The sequence below is a fragment of the Pseudopipra pipra genome, chromosome 25, assembly GCF_036250125.1.
Source record: "Pseudopipra pipra isolate bDixPip1 chromosome 25, bDixPip1.hap1, whole genome shotgun sequence".
Lineage (NCBI taxonomy): Eukaryota > Metazoa > Chordata > Aves > Passeriformes > Pipridae > Pseudopipra > Pseudopipra pipra.
In genome coordinates, this window is record NC_087573.1 from 2,823,825 (window position 1) to 2,847,622 (window position 23,798).

The window sequence follows — 23,798 nt, forward strand, 5'->3', positions numbered from 1 at the left end:
GCCGTGGGGGCTCGAGGCTGCCAGAGCCAGGCGGTGCCAGCGGCCAGCCCGTGCCACGCTGGCACCCCCTCAGAGGGGAGAAATGGAGGAGAACTCAGCACAAACCAGCCCTCTGCCTTTCCTGTGGAGAACCTCAGCACAAACCAGCCCTCTGCCTTTCCTGTGGAGAACCTCAGCACAAACCAGCTCTCTGCCTTTCCTGTGGATGGTTTTTTCCTTGCCCATTTCCTGCCCCTTCAGGAGGAAATTCCGTGTTTTTTCCCGGTACCTGTGTTACTCTCAGAGAACTGGGTTGATACGTGTCAGCCCATCATGGCACACACTCACTAAGTTAATGCTGTGAGACTCATGTAGAGGTTTAAATATTAGGTGAGCTTTGGGTAAGCAGAGATGAGGCACGTGGGAAGAGGAAAGGAGGTGAGGATGAGCCACTTGGGGATTTTGGGGAGGAAAGATCAGTCACCCATATAACTCCAGTGAGGAATCCTCAAACCTTCCTGTGTTATGGCATGTCCAGTCTTACAGCCACACTTGTTGCTGAATTCACAGCCAGCTCTGCAAACACCCCCAAATGTGGATCCCCACCATGAAGGGAAGATCCAATCTCTTCCCATACTCCAAACCTGCCCAAACCTTCACCCCAAACCTGACAAGTCTCTGTTGGGAGACACAGCTGTGTCTTAGAAGCTGCTCTTCTAATCTGGAGATGGCTCAGGACTAAGAGCAGCTGCCTCAGTTCATCCTTGAACAGATTTTTAATAAAGATTTTAAGAGGCTTTTAAAAAAAAATACCCCAAATCCACCCCAAAGACACCTGGACACAGTGCACACACACACAGGATCCTCGGTGCTTCCTTGCAGGGAGGGAAGAGCAGGGAGCAGCAGAGCCACGGGCAGTGATGGTGCCACAGGCATCACCTCCAGTCAGGGGAGGGGACAGGCTGCAATCTGAGGCCAGATGCCACATGGCAGAATAAAACCAAGCACACAGTGTGGAGGGATTTCTGTTCCTGCAATCCAATCCCTTCTGCTGAGCTGCTGCCAAGTGCCCTCCTGGCCCCACTGCTGCCAACAGATCCTTAGGAAAAGTTTGAGGGAGAGGGGGGGAAACAACAGAAAATAAGAAAAAAAAAAAGTCTCCTCCTTAGGCTTAATATCTCAAGTGAAACTTATTTTTGAAGAATAATAACCCGAGAGCTAAAGGCAGAGAGCACCGACCCCCAGCTCGTCTCCATCACGGTCGGGGTGGTCCTGGATGTGGTGGAAGAGGCACCACACCTGGGGGGTGGATTAGCCCAGCAGGCTGCTCTCTGCTGTTCCCACTCCCAGCACAGACAGGCAGCTGAAAGCAGATTTATCTGCTGGATAATAAAGGCAAAAGATTCTCAAAGGGGACAAGTTTCAAGCCAAATCGCCAGGCTCCTCCATTTCTTTTTTTTTAATCCCTCTCAAAACTGTCTGTATTATACAGGGGGAAGGGGGAGGGAGGGGGAGGGTGGGGGGCATCTTCCCCCAAAAAAACCAGCAGAGCAGACGTGGCTGAAGCACCAGCCAAGAGCTGCAGAGGTGCCTCCGAGGCACAAAGAGGAGATTAAGGCTGAAAGGCTACAGCCAGGCAAGGAGTCTGCTGGGAGGGATGGGAAGAGCGCACGGGAAATATTTTTGGATGGCTGACAAGGAGATGCAGAGACCATCTGGGTGAGGGGAGGAAGGGCAGGGTGCCAGGGAGAGCCATGGGAAGGATCAGCCCAGCCAGGGGAAGGCAGGTCTTCACAGCTGCGTGTGCAGGACCCGCTCCCACCCTCCTCCTCCTCCTCCTCTGAAGAGAGAGAAGCAACAGCTTGGAGCTCAGGGAGAGGGGCAGGTATGTTGGTTTGGTATGGAGGTTTTATTCATAGGCTCATAGAACAGCCTGTGTTGGAAAAGACCTTAAAGGTCATCTCATTCCAGGGGCAGGGACACCTTCCACTAGCCCAGGGTTGCTCCAAGCCCCATCCAACCTGGCCTTGGACACTTCCAGGGATCCAGGGGCAGCCACAGCTTCTCTGAGCAACCTGTGCCAGGGCCTGCTCACCCTCCCAATATCCCATCTAAGCCTGCCCTCTGGCAGTTTGGAGCCATTGCTCTTTCATCCTGGAAATACAAGCACAGTACAGCTGTCACACTGTGACCTCCAGCAAGTCACCTCAGCCCAGCACTTCCAGCCTCCTCATCCTCACGGGGGGATAACAAGGCTCAACTTCCACTGAAATAATTTAGGATGCTCTGACAGGAAAAGCTGCCCAAGCCTGGAGTGCAGTGAGCAGGTCCTGTTTGATAACAGGGCCAGGCTGGTCCTTCACTAACCTGCTCAAGGCCATCAGAGAGAGAGAGTGGTGACAGCAGGTTTTTGGGATATGGATGTCTGCCCTTGCTGGGAACAGGCCCGGGACCCAGGGACTCATTTTTCACAGGGCATTGAGCAGCCATTAGACGTTAACGACTTTTGGCAACTGCTGACCTGGGTCAGATTCAAACCAATGACCCAAAAGGGAGATGTTTTGCTTTCCCCATCAGCAGCCCCTGGGAGCCATCCTGCACTGTGCTGCCTCTGGAAAAAAAAGGAGCTCAGAAAGGAAAGGCAGAGAGGTCCTGGGCTGCAGCACAGGGTAACCCTATCAACATGCACTGCAGATCCTGGCAGCCTTTTCCCCGGGAGGAATCAAAGCCTCATTGATACGTGAATTATGAATGAAACCTTAAGCTTTTAAACTTTTAACCTGTGCATTTCTAAGAAAGTCTTAATTTAGCCAGAGACATGGCAGGAAAGAACAATGGCTCGGTGGAAGGTACTGGATTTTCTGGGCTTTTAAAGTACACCCTTGTTTAAGATGAATATTTCATTTACCGAGCTATTCTGAGGGGAAAAGGGAAATTCTGACCCTCACTGACCAGGGACGTGAAGTGAAATCTGTGTTACACTGAAACTCGTGGATGAGACTGACTGACACCAACATCATCCCTCCTTCAGTCCCAGCCCAGGGCTTCTGCTCCTTGCTCTCCCTCACATCCAAGTTTCCATGAAATGCTTTAGTGATGAACAAACCACCCAACATGACCCACAGCCCGATGCCAGAGTGGAGACAGCACCCCAAAGCCCAGCACCCTCCCAGAACAGGAGTCCTACCCCACCCCACACTCTGCTGTGCACCCCAGGCATGTTTTAGGCTGAGCCTTGCACTGTCCCACTCCACAGGGCAGTGAGACAAGCTCAGGGACAGGCTTTGTCCAGCTCCTGTTTGTGAATTTATCCCCAGCTAAAGGGCCAGAAAAAAGGTCTGGGGAAGCAGCAAAGCAGGAATGGGGATTCAGTGTGACAGGGGTCAGGTCAGCTCACACCAAATAAAACCAGGGTGGGTCAGCTCAGTGGAAGTAACACTCATTAGAAGAATAAACTATATAATGAAGAGGGAGGGGAGTGCTTTGCTCAGGTCTAGCAAGGCACTGTTAAACTTTATACCACAAGTACCAATCCTCTCCACTGGAGTTCACCCAAAAAATCGCCTTGCTGACCAGTGCTGAATGAGATTTTGTTTATTTTCTAGACAACTGTGGGCACATTGCTTCCATCAGCAGCAGAGCTGGCACAGAGCTGAGATGTGAGCAAAGCCAGGAACAAAATGAGCCAGAGCCTCCAGTCTTCTGCTGCCCTGCAACTGAGCTTTCTCCAGGACAAGGCTGCAGGGAACTGCTGGGGTAGAAACTGTGCAAAACCCAAACCCAGCCCAGAAGGGACACTGGTGTCACAGGAGGCACATGGCAGGACAGGGCAGAGAATCACAGAATGCTTTGGGTTGAAAGGGACCTTAAAGATCATTTAGTTCCAACCCCCAATCACAGGTAGGGACACTTTCCACCAGCCCAGGTTGCTCCAAGCCCTGTCCAACCTGGCCTTGGACACTTCCAGGGATGGGGCAGCCACAGCTTCTCCCAAGCCTGCTGGGAATGTAGCTCAGGACTTTAACAAACAAGCAAATTCTGCTGATGTGCTTCAAGAAGTTACAATCCCCTTCTCTGAGGCCAGAGGCATCAGCAGGAGGGACACAGACCTGTTTCAGCAACACAAAGGCTGTCACATCAATTTAAATTCTGAGGAAGTTTTGAAGCAAAGCAGGGAATTAGGTGACACTGCCTTAAATCACCACATGAGGGTCCTCCAGTGCTCAGAGGTCCAAGGACCTGTTACTAGTTGGGACAGGGCAGGACTGGGCACACAAAAGCAGCTAAGGAAGGATGGAGAGAAGGAGATGTGGTCTAGGGTGGCCCCAGGGCTTGCCCACCACAGGGCAGAAGATGCTGCTGTTCAGAACCAGGCAGAACTGGGGCAGAAAAGGCAATGCCACCCTTGGGTATGCAAGGATTAGACATCATGAGCCAGCAAAGCTCCTCATTTTCAAAGGAGAGAAAGAAGGGGAAAAAAAAAAGCTTTAAAAAAACCCCAAAATCAATCAGCCACAAATTATAAATAAAAGAGATGAAAGTTAAGAGCGAAACGAAACAAAGCCCCAGGTGGCCTCTGCCTGGGGCACTCCTGCTAATTTTAGTTTCTCAGCTCTTCCCTGAGCTGTCTGCTTCCATGACTGTACACTTTTAGAGCATTTACTTCACTGTGACTCCCTAAAATGTTGCACATGGGGATGGTCCAACCTGGGCATGGGTGGGAAAGGGGAAGGCAAGGAAAAGGTGTGTGGGACCAACCTCAGGGGGGACAAAACCAGTGGGTCTGGGTTCTTGAGCTGCTCTGGGTGGCCAAAGAGGTGGTTGCTGGCTGTGCCATTGTGTGTCCAGGTCAACACACCCTCAGAACACAGGGATGGAGGGACAATTCCAGTGTGGATGTGAACCATCCTGTGCCCCTTCCAGCGCCGAGCAGGCACCAGGGTGTGCAGCCCCCTCCTGGGATTCCCTTGCACAAACCTCTCCCTGCACTCTCCCCAGATGCTCAGCGATGCACCCACAGCCTCTCCCACCCCGACTCCCCCTCTCCCTGCCAAAATCCACGGCAGCCCTGCTGGGTGCTGGGTGCTGGAGGGGGGTTGGCCGGGCAGAGCCGCTCAGCAGCCACCACCATGAGAGAAAAGGCAGTGGCCTCACAGAAGCATCCTACACAGCAGAATGTATTTAAATACCTAATGAAGGAATAAATCTGGGAGAGGGAGACATTTACTGCATACTTATTCACACAGAGCCTTTGTGCAGGCGGGGGGGGGGCGGGGGGCTGGCACTGCAGCTGCGCCCCTCTGCCGGGGTAATGAATATGGCAGCATCCTATTAAATGAGGCTCTACCTGTCAGGGGGGATATTGAGCACTCCCAGCCACCACATCCATTCCGGAGGACCCGTCTCAGCCACGACAAGATGCAGAACTCTTATCGACAGGGACCTTCCCAGGGGGCTCGGAGAGCAAACACCGCCCTGGGGGGGGACAGAGACAGATTGGGCCACTTTGCCTCTGCACAAGACAGCAGGGCTTTTTTCTTTGTGGCTTTTAATCCCCCCCCAGGCAATATGTCAGGGGGTCGAAGTCATGAACTCATCCCATGGCACGGGGTGAGGCTGAAGGGCCGAGGGCTGTGCTGAGGCAGAAGCAGAACCTCAGACCAGAGGATGAGGGCGAAGATCCCAAGAGGACAATTACGTCCTATTTGTGCCCTCAAGCCCTGAAAATGTGCTTCCTTCAGCCCAGCAGAGCTGACTGGGCTTTTCCACCTGCCATTTTACCGCAGGTGGAAAAGCACAGTTTGCTTTTGTTGTTGTGAAGGAGCAAGACCCACCCGCTGCTGCACTGGAGCAGGGAAGGAGCAGCCCAAGGCCATGCAGAGACAAGCTGGGATGGGGTGGGTGCCTGGACAGAGCATACTGTGCTTGTCTGGGTTCAGAGGCACAAATGTCACAGCCCACAGAGGCTGAGCTGTACCCCACATCCCCAGACAGGCAGCAGGAGCTGCCACAAACCTGTGTGTTAAGAGCTGAATACCACGAAGTCCTCCCTGCCCCGGGCTCTCTCAGCCCTCATCCCACACCACCAGCACCCCTCCCTGCAGGGCACAGGGTGGTGATGACCCACAAGAGCTCAGCCATGAAGGCACTTCATATTTCAGGCAACTAAATGCATGGGCAACTATTCCAGACAGTGCTGAGTGATGGAGCATCAGCACCTGCTGTGTCCCCACAGCCCTGAGCTCACACCCACCATCCCACAGCATCCCTGAGCCTCCAGCAGCATCCCTGAGCTTCCAGCAGCATCCCTGAGCCTCCAGCAGCATCCCTGAGCCTCCAGCAGCATCCCTGAGCTTCCAGCAGCATCCCTGAGCCTCCAGCAGCATCCCTGAGCTTCCAGCAGCATCCCTGAGCTTCCAGCAGCATCCCTGAGCCTCCAGCAGCATCCCTGAGCCTCCAGCAGCATCCCTGAGCCTCCAGCAGCATCCCTGAGCCTCCAGCAGCATCCCTGAGCCTCCAGCCACCACTCAGCTCCCAGCTTTACCTCCCCCACCTCCCAAACACAGCCAAACTCATCTCACCCTTTGCCTGCCCTTCTGCCTTCCCTCCCTCCCCCCGATACAAAAGGTCGGGTTTGAAATTCAGGGGTCAGGAGGAAGAAATGGAGCGGGGTCACGGGTGAGAGAAGCAGAGAGGGGAGGAATTTCACCTCTCCAACCATTTGCTTCCATGAATCAGCAGCCTCAGAGCTCCTACCAGGAGTGGGGGTGTTGGGATTGAGCAGGGAAGTGCAGAGGGGGCTCGTGGGGACAAGGGTGTCCCCCACCCCACAGCCCAGGACAGAGCAGCACAGCAGCCCCCCCTCTCCTGCAGGCTCCTCTCCCCTTTTTTTATTTTTTTTTTTGGCTTATCCCAAGCTTATCAAGATGCCAGCAAAAAAAACCCAAACCACCTAAATGCCAAACCCCCAAAGCAAAGCTGCAGCAGAAATGGAGCGAGAGGAAATTAAAGATGTGCTTAACACATCTGGAGTTTACATTTTCCATCTGCAGAGCCGAGCGAGGCAGACGGAGGGAGGAAAGGTCCTTCAGGTTCCTCTCCAGGTGCCTGTTAAGGGGGAGGGAGTTTGGCTCATGTTGCCTCTTCACAAGTAGGGTCTGGGGTGAATAAATATATCATCCCACATTGCTTGTGTCATCACTGTGCCCAAAACACCAGCTTTTGGGGTTTTTTCTTTAATTTACATTATCACATACGCTCACTATCTGCCAGACACGTCCATTAGCTCTCCCTCTCCAAACTGCTCCACAGCCAGAGCCAGGCACTTTGGGAAAGCCTGGGAGGATTCCTGCCTGCTTGAGGATTTCACACTGGCCCCTCTCTACTGTAAAGGTAAAAATAATTCCTGTGCACAGGAGGAAATGAATGCACCGAGCATCCCAACGAACTTGGAAGGTGGCTTAAAGAGAGAGGAGAGCAAGGGATGAACTGTAACCTCCCTCCCTGGAGTGACTGCCACGCTTGGAGGTGGACCATCACCATCCCTGTGCCCCTGAGCCTGGCAGTGATGCCCAGGAGAGAGGGCAGCCCCATTCCAAGGGAAGGTAGAGATCTCCACTGAGGAAGTGCAGCTGCCATGGGGAAATGTGCTGCGAGAGCAAAAAAAAAGCTGTTTTCATGTAAATGTCCCTAATAATGAAAGAGTGAATGAAGAAAGCAACACATACAAACAGGAAATAGTACATTTGTGCTAGAGAAGCAAAAATGATTCTAAAAAGGAGAGCTTTATCAACAGATTCCAGAAGGCATTGGCTGTTCTTTAATGCTCCTCAAGGAATAACACACAGATCCTGCTGAACCTGGCCTGCCTCTGATCACAGGTTTCTTAACAATCCCAGCCTGGGTGCTGCACGCTTGGAAAACATTAAACTTGCTTGTTTTCTCAAGCAAATATTGAACTGCTGTTCCTGCACCCTCTAACTGGTGTTTCATGCTGCTTGCCCTGGATCTGCTCACAGCTCCTGCAGCCAGGGCTGCTGCATTTCCATGGCAATCCCGACTCCCAGGCTGCTGGGATCAGCCTAATCCCAGTCCAACCCAACCAGTGGCAATAGGGTTTGCCCTCTGCACAGAGGATTTGATTTGGGTTAGATATTGGGAAGAAATTCTCCCCTGGGAGGGTGGGGAGGCCCTGGCACAGGTTGCCCAGAGAAGCTGTGGCTGCCCCATCCCTGGAAGTGTCCAAGGCCAGGTTGGACAGGGCTTGGAGCAACCTGGGCTAGTGGAAGGTGTCCCTGCCCATGGCAGGGGGTGGAATGAGATGATCTTTAAGGTCCTTTCCAACCCAAACCATTCTGGGATTCTATGATGAAACACTTTGCTTTTCTCAGTGAGGTGGATCCCTTCCTCTCTGACCAAGCCCCTTTAACCACCCAAGCCCCTAAAGATCAACGTTTCACTCTTGCAGGGAGGGGGTAAATCCAGTCCAAACTGCCAAAAATAAGTCCAAAGGTAGGTCTTTGGTGTTTAGAGCTGACAAGTTGCCATTTGTGCTCCTAAACAGCTTCCTGGAGTGAGAAAAGGAACTCAGAACCCTCAGTCCCTTCCCCTCACAGCAGCACCGAGTTTACAAGCAACAGAGAAACAGGAGACAATGTCTGTTTGTCCCTTGATAAGTGTCCTACTGGTTCAGTGGGAAAAGGGCTGGAATCACGGGGGCAGCTCTCACAGCAGCTGGGCTGAGGGAATTCCCACTTCAGCTTTTAATTAATAAGAGCGAGCTGCAGGACAGAGCTCCAGCAGAAAGAAAAAAAAAAACAACAAAAGCGCTGCAAGAAACTCTCCAACAGCTCCTCAGAGGAGCAGAACCACGAGTGAAACACCGGTGTGGCACTGGGAAAAGGTGGCACAGGGACCAGCTCACCATGGCAGTGCTCCCCTCAAGCTGAGAGCCCTGGAAAAATCAAATATCAAATATCAGCTCTGCCCCGTGCAGCAGGATGTGCTCTGTTCCGAAATGTACAATATTTACACACATTTATCAGTTGATTACTAACAGCGAGGGTCAGTATTTATTTTGTTTTCTTCGCAGTTTGGGTTACAAAGTAGATTTCAGACGAACTCCCTGTGATGTCGGAAAGTGCTGTTATCCCCTTTCCTGGTGGGAAAATCGGGGGCCAGAAAGCAGCCTTGCCCATGTTTCAAACTCCTCAGTCTCTCTTTCACTCTACCTGAACCTTCCAGATATTCTAATTATTTATTTCTCAATAACAAGACCAGGTTCCCAGCGTGAAAGGCTCTGCACAAAGAAACCACGAGAAGAAAAGCAGAGAGGGTCACAGCCTGCTGCCCTTTCGCTTCAAAGCTCTGCAGAATGATTTAGCCCAAATATACTCAAGAAGTGCAGTCGGTCTGCGAGTCAAAAGGAAGGGGGAAGGTGGGAGGAGGGGACTCTGGTTTTATTCCAAGTCTGCCATTCATCAATTTAAGCGTGAGAGACCAAAGGGAGCCCCTTCGTGGTACAAAGTCTCTCGGAGTGAGGAGCTTTAAGAGCATCGGGGAAAAAAAAGAACAAACCAGCAAAGAAGCTCGGGAGGGGAAGCAGGCAGAAGGATGCTCTGTTTTCCCACTAATAAGCCAGTGGCTGCGGGATGACGAGCAAAAGCAAACATCACATTAGTCAGCCAAACGCTCCCTCCGAGCCGCGAGGTTGCCGGCTGAGAACACTCCCGGCCGCTGGGGAAGGTAAGAGCTCCCAGCTGGAGGCACAGCGCTGTTTATTCCAGAGACCTTGTTTTACCCCAGCGTCTCCTCCTCACCCTTTTCGCCTTTACTTTGAGCAGCTCGAGGGACCGACTCCTCTCCCCGACTAACAGGGGTCTCAGCCTGGCCTCCTCTCCGAGCAGCAAATGCAAATCACCCTCTAAGTTAGTGGCAATGACCAAACTTCACAGTCCCCACTGCTTTTAATGAGCAGGGAAGGGGGGGGAAGAGGCCGAGGCAAGACAAACAATTACCACCTACGGTCCCCCAGCGCTTTGTGCTGCCTGGATCCCAGCTTTCCAGGATGCTCAGGCTGGTTTGAGGATGCTCAGGCTGGTTTGCCTAAGGCCTGCAGGCAGGTTTATGAGATTAAAGCCCAGCACACAATAAATAATTTAGCAGCTAACCACCAAAAAAAAAAAGAAAAAAGAAAAAAAGCCCGTGCTGTATAAGAGCGAGGCTGTATGATGTGTACATTCATTTTAAATGCACATCACTTTCATCTACATGTATCTATTTGATGCAAAGACATGTAACCATGTGAGGAGGAACAGCCAGGAGAGGTGCTGGGTCCCTGGCTGAGGCAGGCAGGGAATGTCGGGACAAATGCTGATGAAGCCTCTTGCTAATTATTCCAGCCTGCCCCTGCTGCTCTCTGCACTCCCCTGTTTGCATCCATGTCCAAGGAATCAGAATCTAAACCCTTCCTCAGCCAGTTATTCCTCCCCATCCTCTGCTGCTCCCAGTATGGACTGGCAGCAACTGGGGGAAGCTTCACCCAGCTCAGCTCTGACCAGGAGCAAACCCCATGGGTCACACCCCGGGCAGCATCCCCTCTTTTGGTGGGTTTGATGGTTGGATTTGATGACCTGAGAGGTCTTTTCCAGCCTTTATGGTTCTGTGGTTGCACAGGTTTTGTGGGGTGGCAGCACCTCAAGGCTGGTGGTGGTTCCTGGAGCACAGGGCTGGGAAAAGGCTCGTGATGTTACAGACACAGGGTGGATGCACAGGGAAACCTGCCTGACAGATGGGAATTGCTGCCACGTCTCCTCAGTCCCAGCCAGACTGCTCTGTGACCAGAAACTTCCCTTTCAGTGTCCTCAGGGCTCCCCCAGCCCCAGGTGGGACACGGCCATGCTCAGGGGTGTAAATCACAATTTGAGTTACAGAGCAGAAAATTGCAAGCTCCAGTAACATATTCCCATGTCAGCTCAATAAAACCGGCAGGTAACACGAGAAGAAGGATGTGAGCACCCTCACCCCCACAGGACCACCACGTATCTCTCCCTGTACCTCATCAGCATCATCTGAGATTGCTTTGAGACACATCTAATGAATGACCCTCATCTTCCAACCTACAGCAAAGGGGAAAAAAACCCCACAACCCAAACCTAAAGGCGTGGAAAGGCTGAATGCAGCAGTGTGAATGCAGGGGGGAGGCTGGGAGACAGCCAGGAGGTGCTACCACTGCTGGTAACAGCAGCAGACACGTTCAGACTTAGTGTTTTATTGTTATTTTTGTCCAAGTCACAGCCAGGAAAGCCCGTGACCATTCCACAAACTCCAGGGAATGTCTCTGGTGCAAAATTCCCCTGGGTGCTGCATTCCCCAACCCCAGGAGCTCCTCAGAGCAGGCAGGGGTTTGTATCCCTGTGTTATTTCCAGGCTGGGCTGCCTGCAGAGAGCTCCCTGAAGGGCTGGGAAATGCAGGCTTTGCCTCTCCAAGCATCTCTGCAGGAATGGAAAGAGGGTCATAAAAGGCAGGGGGAGGTGGGGAGCCCATGCATCATCCCAGGCATAATGGGCTCGTGCTGATCTAGGGACTGGCCACATCCCGGGCCCGCCTGCCCGGCGCATCCATAAATATCCGGCAGATGCTCCAGTGATGGATTTGCCCTGGCAAACCAGGCAGTATTTTACAGCCCTGCTGAGGCTGTCGCTGTCCTGCCCTGCAGAGAAAGGCAACAGCACCAACAATGGCCACTAAACTTGATTAGGGGATTGAGGGAATATTAAAGGTGGCATCAGTCACACACAGGGGAAGCCCAACAGCAATCCCGGCACAGACCGTGCTGCTTTTACATGGCATTCCCTTCCCTGATTGTCCCTAAATCCCAACCTTTTTGCAGCAGCAGAAGCTCAGGGGCTGTGCCAGTACCCAGGACTCTTCCTGCAGATTCCCCTGTCTCTTCCCAGCACATTTGTGGTTTCCACATTTGTTTTTACTGCCTCGAGGAGGCATTTATAGAGGCAACATTGCATGGTCTTCTCACAGTATTTCTTGCCACCCAGGGATTTAAGATCTTACAAATGGACCAAAACCTATGTTATTTTGACCTCTGAGGATTTTAAAAGCCTGCAGAAAAATATGTATATAGTAAAGAAAGCATGAACTTCTTGACTCGTAAGTAGAAAGGCAAGAGTCCAACAGTGCCCTACCCCCAAAAACCAACATCCAGAACACAGCAACCCCTTCAGATTTACACTCAGAGGAAAGCAGGGGCAGCCAGGAAAATAAATTCACAAAACAGTTTGGTATTTTCTGATATTTTTCACCAAGATCACTTCAAGAAGAAACTCATTATTGAACGAGATGAAAGCGGAGCGAAACGGAGGAGGAATAACTTCTGCCTCACTTCATGCTCATAAAGGAGATAATACCTCTTAGACAACGTGTGGGGATTAATTATCTTCCAAATATGTCAAAGGAAAAAAAAAAACTTAGTTGGATGGGGCGCTGAGCAACCTGGCCTAGGTGAAGGTGTCCTTGCTCATTGCAGGGAGTTGGACCAGATGGCATTTAAAGGTCCCTTCCAACCCAAACCATTCCATGATCTGGGAGGCAGGATGTATTCCATGCAGGGGCCTGTCCAGCCTGCACTGGCTCCACTTCATTTAAAACTGAACAAAAATCTCGAGTCTGATTTTTTTTTTTTTGTTCATTTTTCCTCCAAAATCTCCGAGTTCGATTTTTCAAGGTGCCTGAACCTGCGGAAGACCCACAGTCATCCCCAGCTCACAAGCCAAGAAACAAGATTAAAGCAGACTCAGAGCCCACCTGGCTCCATTTCACATCCACAGCATTTCCTGAACACCTGCCCCTTCACTCTCCAGCAGCTATAAAAATATGTGCCAACTTCTCAGTCTTTTTTCTTATTTTACTTGCTCTGGCAGGCAACAGATAACAGAACCAGAGAAGTGATGCTGGGAGAAGAAGAGACCAATTTTATGTCGCTAAGAAATGGCAGGGACACTCCTGAATGCTCAAAACCAGAGTCTAGAGGGATTTGGCAGCTCTGCCCCTTCTCCAGCCCCAAAATACACACATCAGTGCTCTCCTCTGGCTGCCATCACTTTTCATATTCCCTTGCACGAATTCCAATTAATAAGTAAGACTCCAACTTCTGGCTGTGAACAATAACAAATGTAAGGGGACCATCGAGCATTTTGGGGACCCGTTTCTGAGGTCAAAGTTTGACTGCACCTTTTTTTACACAGATCCAGCAAAGGGGAATTACTTTCCGAGTCTTGAAAATCCTCCTTTAGGAAGAAAATTAATCCCTGCTCCTCCAACCACACCAGAGCAACCACCAGCAGTGCAGTACTAAACAAATACCCCCTTATTTCACATTCTGGGGCAAGAAAACAGACTTGTTTCCCAGACCTTTCAATTAAACAACTTCTTCAGTCAAACAAGAGCCATCTGCCATCTTCCACCTCTGCTGGGACGTGGAGATCTGTGCCCTGGGGGTGACGGGATGACCATGGACCCAGCAAAGCCCCTGACGTGACAACCTACAGCTAAAACCAGGCTTCCTCTTTGGAAGGGACCCGAAATGGATGATTTTCATCCGTTCAATAACAGCCTGATGTCCTCTTGGCTTCTCCACACGCTGATGCAACGGAGCTTTTCCTGAAGTGCCACGGAATGTGCGTGCGGGGGCGATAATAAAGGATAAATTGAAAGGATGAGATAACCATCCATAGAATGAAGTCATTTAAGGACAGGTTCGGACATATATATTTCATTGTGAAAGACCTATTTTATTCCCCACTAATGGAACAGATTGAATCAGCCAAGCTGAATAAAACTATCACGTCCCAAGACGTAACAACACACTCAGAGCTCGCCTTTCCCGCGGCTGCGGAATCCAGTCGGTTCCAGCTGTCCCTTGGAAAAGGGGAGGGTTGGGAGCAAGGACAGACATTGCACCACACAGCCAGGGGTTCAGCAGGTGAACAGGAGTGTGATTCCATCGTGAAAATGAGTCACAGCACTTCTCTGTAGCACTTCTCCTGCAGCTCTTTGGGGGTGACCTTCCCCGCTGGGATGGATTGGAGCCACGTCCAGTGCGGCTGTTGTCGGGACAGGGTGTTACAGGGGTTCAGAACAGTGCCTGATGCCCATTTATCTGGGTGTGATTTGAGATGCAAATGCTCTCCTTCACCTCAGGGCACCTGAAACAACAACCACACCCGGGCTCTGGCCTGGAGCACTGAAGTTTGCCCAGCCAGTGCCTCACACCTCCGGCATCTCCGAGATTAAATCCTTATCACCACTGAGCAACTCACTGCTGGGTGAGAACCAGGTACAGCGTCATTGTTCCTGCTCTTCCCTCACATTTACCACCCAGGAGCATCTCCAGCTCACGTGAGGGTAGGCAGGGCTGCAGGAACTGCACGTTTCCCACAGCCAGCACGAACAGCACGATGGCAAAACAACACCAAACAACACCCAGCCGGCGTTGTCAGACACAGAAGAGACATTTATTTATTCTTGATCACAAACATTGTCCTCCATCGACAAGCTGAATGAAGGGCACTTCACTGATTTATTAGATCTAATAAGAAACAGACCTCTCGGGATGAAACACAAGATTGATTTTCAGTGGTGAGCTTTGCTGCCATCCCAGAGCCTGACGAGATGAAAGCAGGCATGCACAGGGACAGAGGGCTGAGGCAGCACTGGGCAGCAGGAAGAAATGGGAAGATTTGCATGAGGAAGGAGAGATGAGACGAAAAGGAAACAAGGCAACAGCAGCCCTTCAAATTGAGGGTTTCTCTTTTCTCCCTGCAATCCTCCTCTCTCCCACTATGGATCTTAAGAGCAGCAAACTGCTGGGAAGTTTAAAGGCAACTCCTGCACAGTTCTTGGGAAAACCTCCAAGCTGGACCCTCCCCATGCATCTGCCTTTCAGAGGAGCCCCTCTAAATACAGCCAGTGTAATTTTCACATCAGTCTCAGCATCTACCAGGCAAACCACATTAACTGAGTTCCGTGGATGCCGTTTTCCATCAGGAAAAAGACAACTAGCACAGCAGTGCTTAGCTTGAGGCCCTATTAATAGCAGCCCTAATTATATGGCTGCAAATTTAATTCATAGCAATGATTAGTGTCAAAATCAAAGGCATCACACATCAATATTGATGGAATTGTATGAAGCCCATAAACAGAACAAGCAAGCTGACACATCTGCCCCCAGCACTTAGTTGCTGTTAACTGTTGCATTAATGTCCCTTTTAATTTTGCTGGATGAAAATTGTTTTATTGGTGGAATCCACAATTCTGAATGGTAATGTCTCTGACATGATCCCCTCCCAAAGCCAGGAGATGCTCTGGGAGGAGAGCTGCAGGGAGAACTGCATCCCACCTCCCTGGGCTTCACCCAGCAGGTCACGGCACCACCAGCACATTTTGCTTTTCCCCCACTTGGATAAAGCTGCTGGGGAGCAGTGGTTCCCCAAAACAGCACGTGGGGGGTGTTCTGGGGGTGCAGACATTTCGTACAGGACGTGCACTGAGTGACCCACAAGTCCCCCTGAGCCCTCAGCATGTACAGGGGGGCTGCAATAAGAGGCAAGTGGGGTGGCAGAGCAGCAAAACTCCTCCTCCAGCACCGAGTTTTAACGGAGAACAGATCCACTGGTTCACCCTTCTCCCTTCAACAGTAACCAAGGACAGGCAAAGCACAAACCAGAACCACCAGTTGCACGAGGAGCAGCTGACCAGTGTGGATCAGCCACAGCAGGTACAAGCACACCCTCCACCTAAACACAAACCCTGACCCCAGCAAATGCTCTGCTCCCCTGCAGGGACAATGCCAAGTTCACTGATTTAGCTGATATTATTGATTTGTCACAGCTTTGGTACCAAAACCCCTCTGGTGCAGCCCTGCTGATCCCACAGACCCCACGGGACCTACCCGGGCTGCCAGCATCGACTGGACCCCGCAGGGCTCCAAAACCAGCAAAGCAAGAGGTGAGTTCAGGCTGGGAAAGCTGCCAGCCCTGCCACGGGGCTCTGCACAACTTCCCAGCAGCCAGAGAACTTCCTTCACACCCCAGCCAGTGCTGGATGCTGGGAGGAGCAGGGAGGGGCTTCAAATGTACCCAGGAAACAGGGAAAAAGGTCGAGCTGGACAGCGTGGGGCTGTAGCAGAGTGCAGGCAGGGATATCTGGGGCTTGGGGACCTTCAGCATTCCACTCCTTTGGAGGAGAGAGGCTAAAGCAGCAGCAGCTGCTCTCCCAGGGACCGTGGCAGGAGGAGCTGGGTGAATAACTAATGGCTGAAGGACATCAGTGAGATAACACAGCGTTTTCAGTAAGGAATTCTCACTGGGGAAGCACAGGCAAATTTGAAAGATTTCAGAGCTGGCTCCTCTGACTTCGCTCCAGCTACACAAAAGTGTCTTCTCTGAAACCCCAGACTGAGGACCAGCTTGTTTCCAAAGGAAATCAGCAGCTGTGGGTGAGGGAATAGGTGTGATGTAGCTCTCAGACATTAATTGTGTGGGCAGATATGCAATGGGGGAGGATATGAAGGAGATCAGGTGGATAAGATGTCTATCCACAGATCTCTGGCACTTACAGAGGTGTGTACATTTTTACCATCCTCATTTCACAGATGGGAGAGGAGAGATATGGAAACAGTCCTGAGCATCCTGAGCACTTGCTGACATCAAGACATGTCTGGTCTTGGAACAGGCACAAAAACTGGAGACAACTTGTCAACTTCCCACCAGGTCTGCAAATGCCTCCTCTGCAGCGAGAGCCCCACGGGCCCCACAGTTCAGTGCAAAGCTGCTTCCCACGCTTCACCTGGCCCCTCTTGGGCCGTGCAAAAGATAATCCCACGTGTCAAACGAGGAGAGATTTACTAAAATTGTAGACAGGGCAACCAGAGTTAGAGAAAAACAACATCCTCAGCCCCAGAGCTGGGAGGACAGGACTGTGACTGTCCCAGTTAACAACGGGGGGCAGGGATGCCCTCAGCTGCAGGCAGCTCTGCTGTGTGGGAAATAAGGGCAGATGCCACGAAAGCCTGGCTGTAGGGAATGTCTGGAGTGAATTTACTCCAGAGATCGACCTATTTTCTTCCACCAGGTGAAGGATTCCAGGTGAAGAGTGGACAGTGAAGCATGAATAGATTAATTCTGCATCAAAAAGGTGTTCAGAGTAGACTAGCACGAGGAATTAAACCCTGCTGAAGACACTGCTTCTTCTGTAATCCTACATAATTCATGGAACAGGACTGTGAATACCTCATGTGCAGGCACAGGCTGTTTGCTTTTACTACCTCTAAATGAGGCAACTTCCCTCTCCCCCCCAAAAAAACCCTGCAAAACAGCGAGCATCAGGCTGCCTGGCTGGCTCAGAGCTTGGCATGTGCATTTGTGATGTGCTGAGGGCTCCTCTTCCATCCATTTAGCTAAAAAAATCCTGGCTCTCCCCTGTGCCACGGCAGGGGGAGCAGGGAAGCGAGGGGCTCTGCTTACAAACCCCCTCTCCCCCACGTTCAAAATTGCCCCACTGACACTGGAGAGGCACCAGGGAGGCACCTAATTTACTACTACTCAGCACTTGTAAAGTGCTGAATGAATATTAATGAGCTGATGTAATTAAAATGATGCAGACATTCAAGTGTAGTATCTGCCTGTCCTTGGATCTTCCTGGATAGATGAGGAAGAAATTCCCTGCTGCTTAAGGACACAAAAAATTAACAGCCTGCTGTTGATTACATTTGTTAACTCTTTCCCTAGTATGAAGAAGTGGGATCTGCATTTAGCAGGTTCACCTAATGCTGTCATTTATAGCTGAGGTTAATTTGAAGGATTTCAGCTTTCCAGAGCAGCATCTCCAAGGCTGGATTTGCTGGAGCTGGATCAGACTTCTGCACCCACTGATGAGCTGGATTCCAGCTGCAGCTCCAGCCCTAAAGACCAACCAGGGTCTCACACACCTCTGCTCACACCCCAAGGCCAATTCCACACCCCTTTTAAATATGAAACTCCTGGTCCCTTCGAAGTCAGAATATCCTATGATTTTATGACTCAGAAGCAGGGAAATCCCAGTTGGATTTTGAAATCCTAAAACTCATTCAAGGTCAAGTTGGACAGGGCTTGGAGAAACCTGATCTAGTGGAAAGTGTCCCTGCCTATGGCAGGGGGTTGGAATGAGGAGAGCTTGAAGTTTCCTCCCAACTCAAACCGTTCTGTGACTCTCAACTGATCCCCCCCAAACCCCTTTGCTTTGACAGGGAACCAGCAGAAGCATCTCTTTGCCCTGGGCAAGTAGCACCAGTGCTCTTGATGAAGAGGGCAAGGAGTGTTATCTTCCAGGACTGATCAATCATCCAGCTGTCAGGGGGAAGAGCAGGAGGTAAGAGGCAGAGGGAAGCAGTAGGACTTTGCCCTGAGGCTTGGTTCCAAAAGCAGCCAAGTTAACTCATTCCTGTCTCTCCATGGCCAAACATCCTGCCACCATCAGCAATTCTGCCATCACCAAAATCTTTCTAACTCACAGTCTTCTACCCAAGTTGCAGAAGGATTGCTGGGAAACAACTCAGAACCATTGCAAGATTTCCATAGGTGTGTCAAAAGAGGGGGAATGATCCAAGGCCTTGGATACAGCGTGCTGAGGTTCACTGAAATTCCAAGCCAGCTCCTCACTTTTCCCTAATCAGACTGGCCCATTATTGCCCTGGTAATTTTGGCATCAGCCCCACAAACACACACCACAGGTCACCGAATGATAAAACCCAAAAATCCCAGACAAACATCGTGTCACACCCAGGCAGGCAGTGCATGAGGAGCTGGCTGGGGCTGAGACCCCCATTACCCTGCTGCTGCTGAGGGAACTCACTGGCTGGAAGCACAGGAAGGTGCCCTCAGCCCATGCCATGCCATGCTCTGGAGCTGGAATGCCACAGAGCCACAGGAACTGCGTGGCCTCGTTTCATCCCTTTCCCAGGACCATCCTGCAGCACCTTTCCCAAACCTTGGCACTTCAACACAAACCACAGCAACACCCCTCTGTGAGGGATGAACTCTGCCTCACCAACAAGGCTCCTGGTGACCCAAACCCTACAATTCCTGCTCCTCGCTGACTCCCGTCTTCACGCTGGGAAACGCCTGCCAGACACATCAACAACAACAGGCATCAGAATCCCCTGAGAGAGAGGAAGAACAGATCTTGTCTCTCTGAAGCCACGGACACGAGCTTACCTTCTTCAGCTTGCCACTCTTGGTGCCCACGAACACCACGCTGTAGCCGTTGTAGACGTAGGAGGCCACGGCCGTCATCCTGTCGCGGCTGGAGGTGAAAAGCGTCACCCCGTCCACCGGCGTTGAGCCCCCCAGGGGCTGGTTGATGTCGAGCCCACAGAAGTTGTCATCAATGGGGACTGGCTGGAAAGACAAGGTTTTTGGGGTAGTTGTGAGCAAAGCAGAGCATGGGGCAGCCCCACACGCTCGGGGTCATGCGGAGGGGAGCCGGCGGTGCCACCCCCTGCCAGCCTCAGCCAACTTCCCCAGTGGCTTGTTCCCTTCCCTTTGCCATCCCTTCCTTTCACTGTCATCACCAACTCCCTGGTAAGAACACAGGCTGAAGGGGAAGAGCACTACAACTGTTCTGCTTTTGGGGAAACTGAGGCACGGAAAAATTTATCCTATTCATAGAATCAGAGAATCAGCTGGGTTGGAAAAGACCTCTGAGATCATCAAGTCCAACCCTTGATCCAACCCTGCTGTGGTTCCCACCCCATGGCACTGATGCCACATCCAGTCTCATCTTAAAAACCTTCAGGGATGGAGAATCCACCCCTTCCCTGGGCAGCCCATTCCAATGGCTGATTACCCTCTCTGGAAAGAAATTCTTTCTAATATCCAACTTAAACCTCCATTGGCACAGTTTAAGACTGTGCCCTCTTCTCTTACTGATAGATGCCTGAGAGAAGAGACCAACCCCCACCTGGCTACAGCCTCCTTTCAGGTAGTTCTAGAGAGTGATGAAGTCTCCCCTGAGCCTCCTCTTCTCCAGGCTAAACCACCCCAAGCAAGCTCGTATTCCACAGGGCCAGGGGTTGATCCCAGCTCTTGAGGGCCACCCCGGCCAACATCCAGAGCATCCTTACCGCTTTAGTGCACTGGACATCCTTCCCCAGCAGCCAGTTGAGCTCCAGGTTGCCCTCCCCCTGGTAGCAGGACTGCAGGCGGTCCTTGATCTGGGCGTTGACGGCGCGGATGGGGAAGACGCAGAGCGCGGAGTCGTCGGGCGGCTGGTGGTACTGCTTCTGCCCCTTGGAGAAGATGGCAAAGAGGACATCCTCCTGGGCAGTGATGTTGAGGGACCTGGCCAGCACGTCCCCCGGCTTGGAGAGGTATGCTGCCTGCAGCAGGCGGTACTCCGTGTCCCCCTTGACGCAGCCGAAGGGCAGAGACACGTAGGAGTGGAACTTGGGGTCGTCCTTGCAGAGCCGGACGATGCGGGAGGTGTAAAAGAGGTCGCTGGCGGAGTTGATGGAGACGCCCTCGGGGGTCTCGGGCTGCACAGTCAGAAAATACACAAAGTTGCCACTGGCGAAGCCGTAGATGTAGAAGATGTCAAAGTGCGAAACGAGGGCCAGGGTGTCTGAGGGGATTTTGATGAGGGACGAGACAAAGTCGCTGTGGAGCTCATAATCCAACATCGCCGACGACTCCGGGTCCCGGGGCAGTTTGCGGCTGGAGAGGGTGGGGAAATAATCCTGCTTCCCATCCACGGCCGTGCCGATGAAGAGCTTCCCGTCCTCGCCCTCCGAGCGCACGATCACGCCGTACATGGTGCCCGTCTTGTTGACGCTGGAGAGGTAGTGCTCCTTCTTGTGGGAGGGCTCCACCAGGATGAAGAGGTCGTCGAGGCGCAGCAGCTTGCAGACCCCCTGGTAGAGGCTGCCACAGGCCAGCAGCCGGTTCTCCGAGTAGTCAATGATGAGCAGCTTGTTGACGTTGTTGGTGAGGGTGAGGATCTCGCTGCACGGCTGGACGATGAGGGGTGGGTAGCAGGATTTGTTGTCCTCCTCGGGACCGGTTTTGTGAGCCACCAAAATGGTCAGGTTCCCCGAGAGCTTGTAAACCCTGTTGATAGCCCCAACGTAGACTGCGCCGGTGCCTTGGTGCACGGTCAGGTGGTTGAACGTCCAGTCCCGGTTCTCGGAGTGGAAAGTGCTGAACAAGGCATTGCTGGACACGCTTCGGGAGAGCGATGCCAGGAAGAGACAGAGCAAAGCCACTGACCAGCCATCAGAGTCCAGTGCCCGAGGCCAGTTCCTCCTCTGATCCATCCTGGGAAAGGCAAACTCCGTGTTCCCCGTGCGCGTCCTGAGCCCCGGCAAAGTCCCTCACATGGTTCTGCGGAGAGAAAAGAAGCAGGCAGAGCAAAGGATTAGATCCAGTGTGCCCTGCAGATAAAATTCAAAGGAGGCTTTCTAATTACACAGTCCTTGAGATAAAGTGAGGGTGTCTCTGAGCGCAACAAGAATTAAGCAGGTCTCCCAACTTACTGGTGAGCAGTTCAGGCTTGATGTTTTGCCACTTGGTGCAGCCTCTGCATGTTAATTTGTTGTGTGGTTTAGCTGTTTATAACAGCCATGGGAGGGGATGATCAGCTCCAGCCCGAGACAAAGCCCGCAGCTCACACACCCAACCATCCATCTGCAATCTTGGCTAAAAGGATGTCTCCTGCAGGGTGTGTTGTTGGAAGCAACAGAGGAAATAAGAGGTGTTTTCTACCTTTAAACCCTCTCTGATTTAACTTGGAAAACTGAGGAAGAAGTTTCATGCAGCCAAGTTCATGGAGCACATGCACACCAAAGGCACCAGCATCCCCCCTCCACCCCAGAGCCAGAAGTGTCTCAAGCAGGTGCTTTTCAGGCAGAAACTTCTCCCAGCCTTCACAAAGGTGCCAAAAAGCACCTGCCACCGAGGTGGGAGCATGTGGTTAGATCAGCCACCAGCAGCACTATGTGTAGGGGAGAGACAACCAGTCTGGGAGACAAATTTCCTGCTTGAACAAAACTTGCAGGAGATGACTAAAAGCTGCACAGAGAGACAGCTTGGGTCTAGAAGACCCAGTGGCAGTCAAATTATCCATATGCCCTTCCTGATAGCTTTGTGGAGAAGAGTCAGGCACAGAGTCTCCTCTGACTGATGTGTTTTCACCATGTAGACAAGGTAAGTCTGGAGCTGGAAACCTCTGCCCAAAATCCATGTTGAAATGAGGCACAAAACCAGTCAGGTTTGGTTCTTGTTTTGTTTTTGTGGTTGCTGCCAAAGGACCTAGACCTCATTGGGCCTGAGGGATTGCTAGAGCCCTGCTGATCCCTACCCCCATCCTCTGGGCTTGCACAGGCAGCTGCCAGGCTGAATTAGGAATCACCAGGCTGGAATTTCCTTAGGAAGCATGTGCTCGCCTCGGAGACACTCCGGCAGCGTGAGGCACGTTTACATCAGAGCTCTCCACCCGCCCTTCCGCTCAGCACGCGCCCAGGCAGACACAGGAGCTGCTGGAGAGGACCCTTGTAACCCTCTTCCCCCCTCCACCTCGTCACCAGCACCTCTGCTGAGCGGGCACACTCCCCTTTGCAAAAATATGGACGTCAAACACAATCCCAATCCCTGCATTTCCACATCTGTCTCACCCAAGGTGGGTCCAGCTCGGACCACCCCCCACAGGAGGTCTTGGCTTGGTTCCCAGCTGAGCCACCAGACTTCCAGCCCCACCTCGGGCTCCCACAAAGCAGCTGGAAGCAATGGCAGCCCAGTGCCCTGCACAGAGGAGAGACCCAGCTCAGAGGAGCCCTGGGACCACCAGAACAACACTCTGAGCTGGGCACCATGTAAGGGTTCAGAGAGCATTCTCTGTACCCTCCTTGTCACCACAAATGTGCCTGAAGGTCACTGGATCATGTCTCATTCTTGTTACCATGTCCAGACCTGACTGTAACTTGTGCACCTGGCTTGACCTCAGCCTTGCTCATCTCCACCATCATCATCACACAGTGGGTTGGGTTGGAAATTACCTTAAAGCTCATCTTGTTCCACCCCCTGCCATGAGCAGGGACACCTTCCACTAGGCCAGCTTGCTCAAGCTGACCACAGGTCTGTCTGACTGCACGGACTCAGAAAATCATTACAAGGTTCTCCTTTATCCCAAAGTATGCATTCCTTACGTGCTCCAGGCTGGACAATGAAAGGAACCATTTCAGCCTACCTTAGGGGGAGACATTCCCCACCATCCCGGGGGGACACCAGCCCTGGGAAGAAGCTGAGGATGAGCCACTGTTCCACCTGCCCTCTCTGCACTGAAGTCCCATCACCTCCCACCACAACTACCCAAGCCCCCAGCCCACCCAGGGGGATAAACCTGCTCCCTGCAGCTCTGACCCCATGCCCTGCCCTGGGTGCAAACGTGCCCTTGCCCAGCCCATGCTCAGCTGCCCTTGCCCGCGGGCACCCCCCGCTCTGTGGGTATTTAAAATAATTCAGGGCTGCTGAAAGCCCCCACTGAGCTCATGAGCTCATGTCACCAAACAGCCGCTCTTTAGGCTTGTCACTGCCAGGAGCCGGAGACGGGTGTTCCTGAGAGGTGACAAAGGAGCTCTGTCCCTGGGCTGCACGTCTCCGTGGCACTGACAAGACAGGAGAAGGAGAGCGGTAATGGCTTTCTCATTCTGCTCAGGGACACATTTCCCCGGCTGCTCCTCATTGCCAGGCTCTCAATTCCCACCTTTGGCTGAGGC

The 23,798-nt window shown here is 52.1% G+C and overlaps 1 protein-coding gene across 3 annotated transcripts in view; it reads right to left on the bottom strand.

The window, feature by feature from the left end:
- Positions 1–23,798, bottom strand: part of PLXNA2 (plexin A2) — a 166,445-nt gene that overhangs the window by 124,098 nt on the left and 18,549 nt on the right. For all 3 annotated transcript variants that reach the window (XM_064635876.1, XM_064635875.1, XM_064635877.1), the window contains exons 2-3: positions 20,154–21,408; positions 19,246–19,428 (exon numbers count right to left, since the gene is read on the bottom strand). In XM_064635876.1, the coding sequence (XP_064491946.1) occupies positions 19,246–19,428; positions 20,154–21,341 (1,371 nt within the window). In that variant the 5' untranslated portion in view covers positions 21,342–21,408. The remainder of the gene's footprint in view (positions 1–19,245; positions 19,429–20,153; positions 21,409–23,798) is intronic.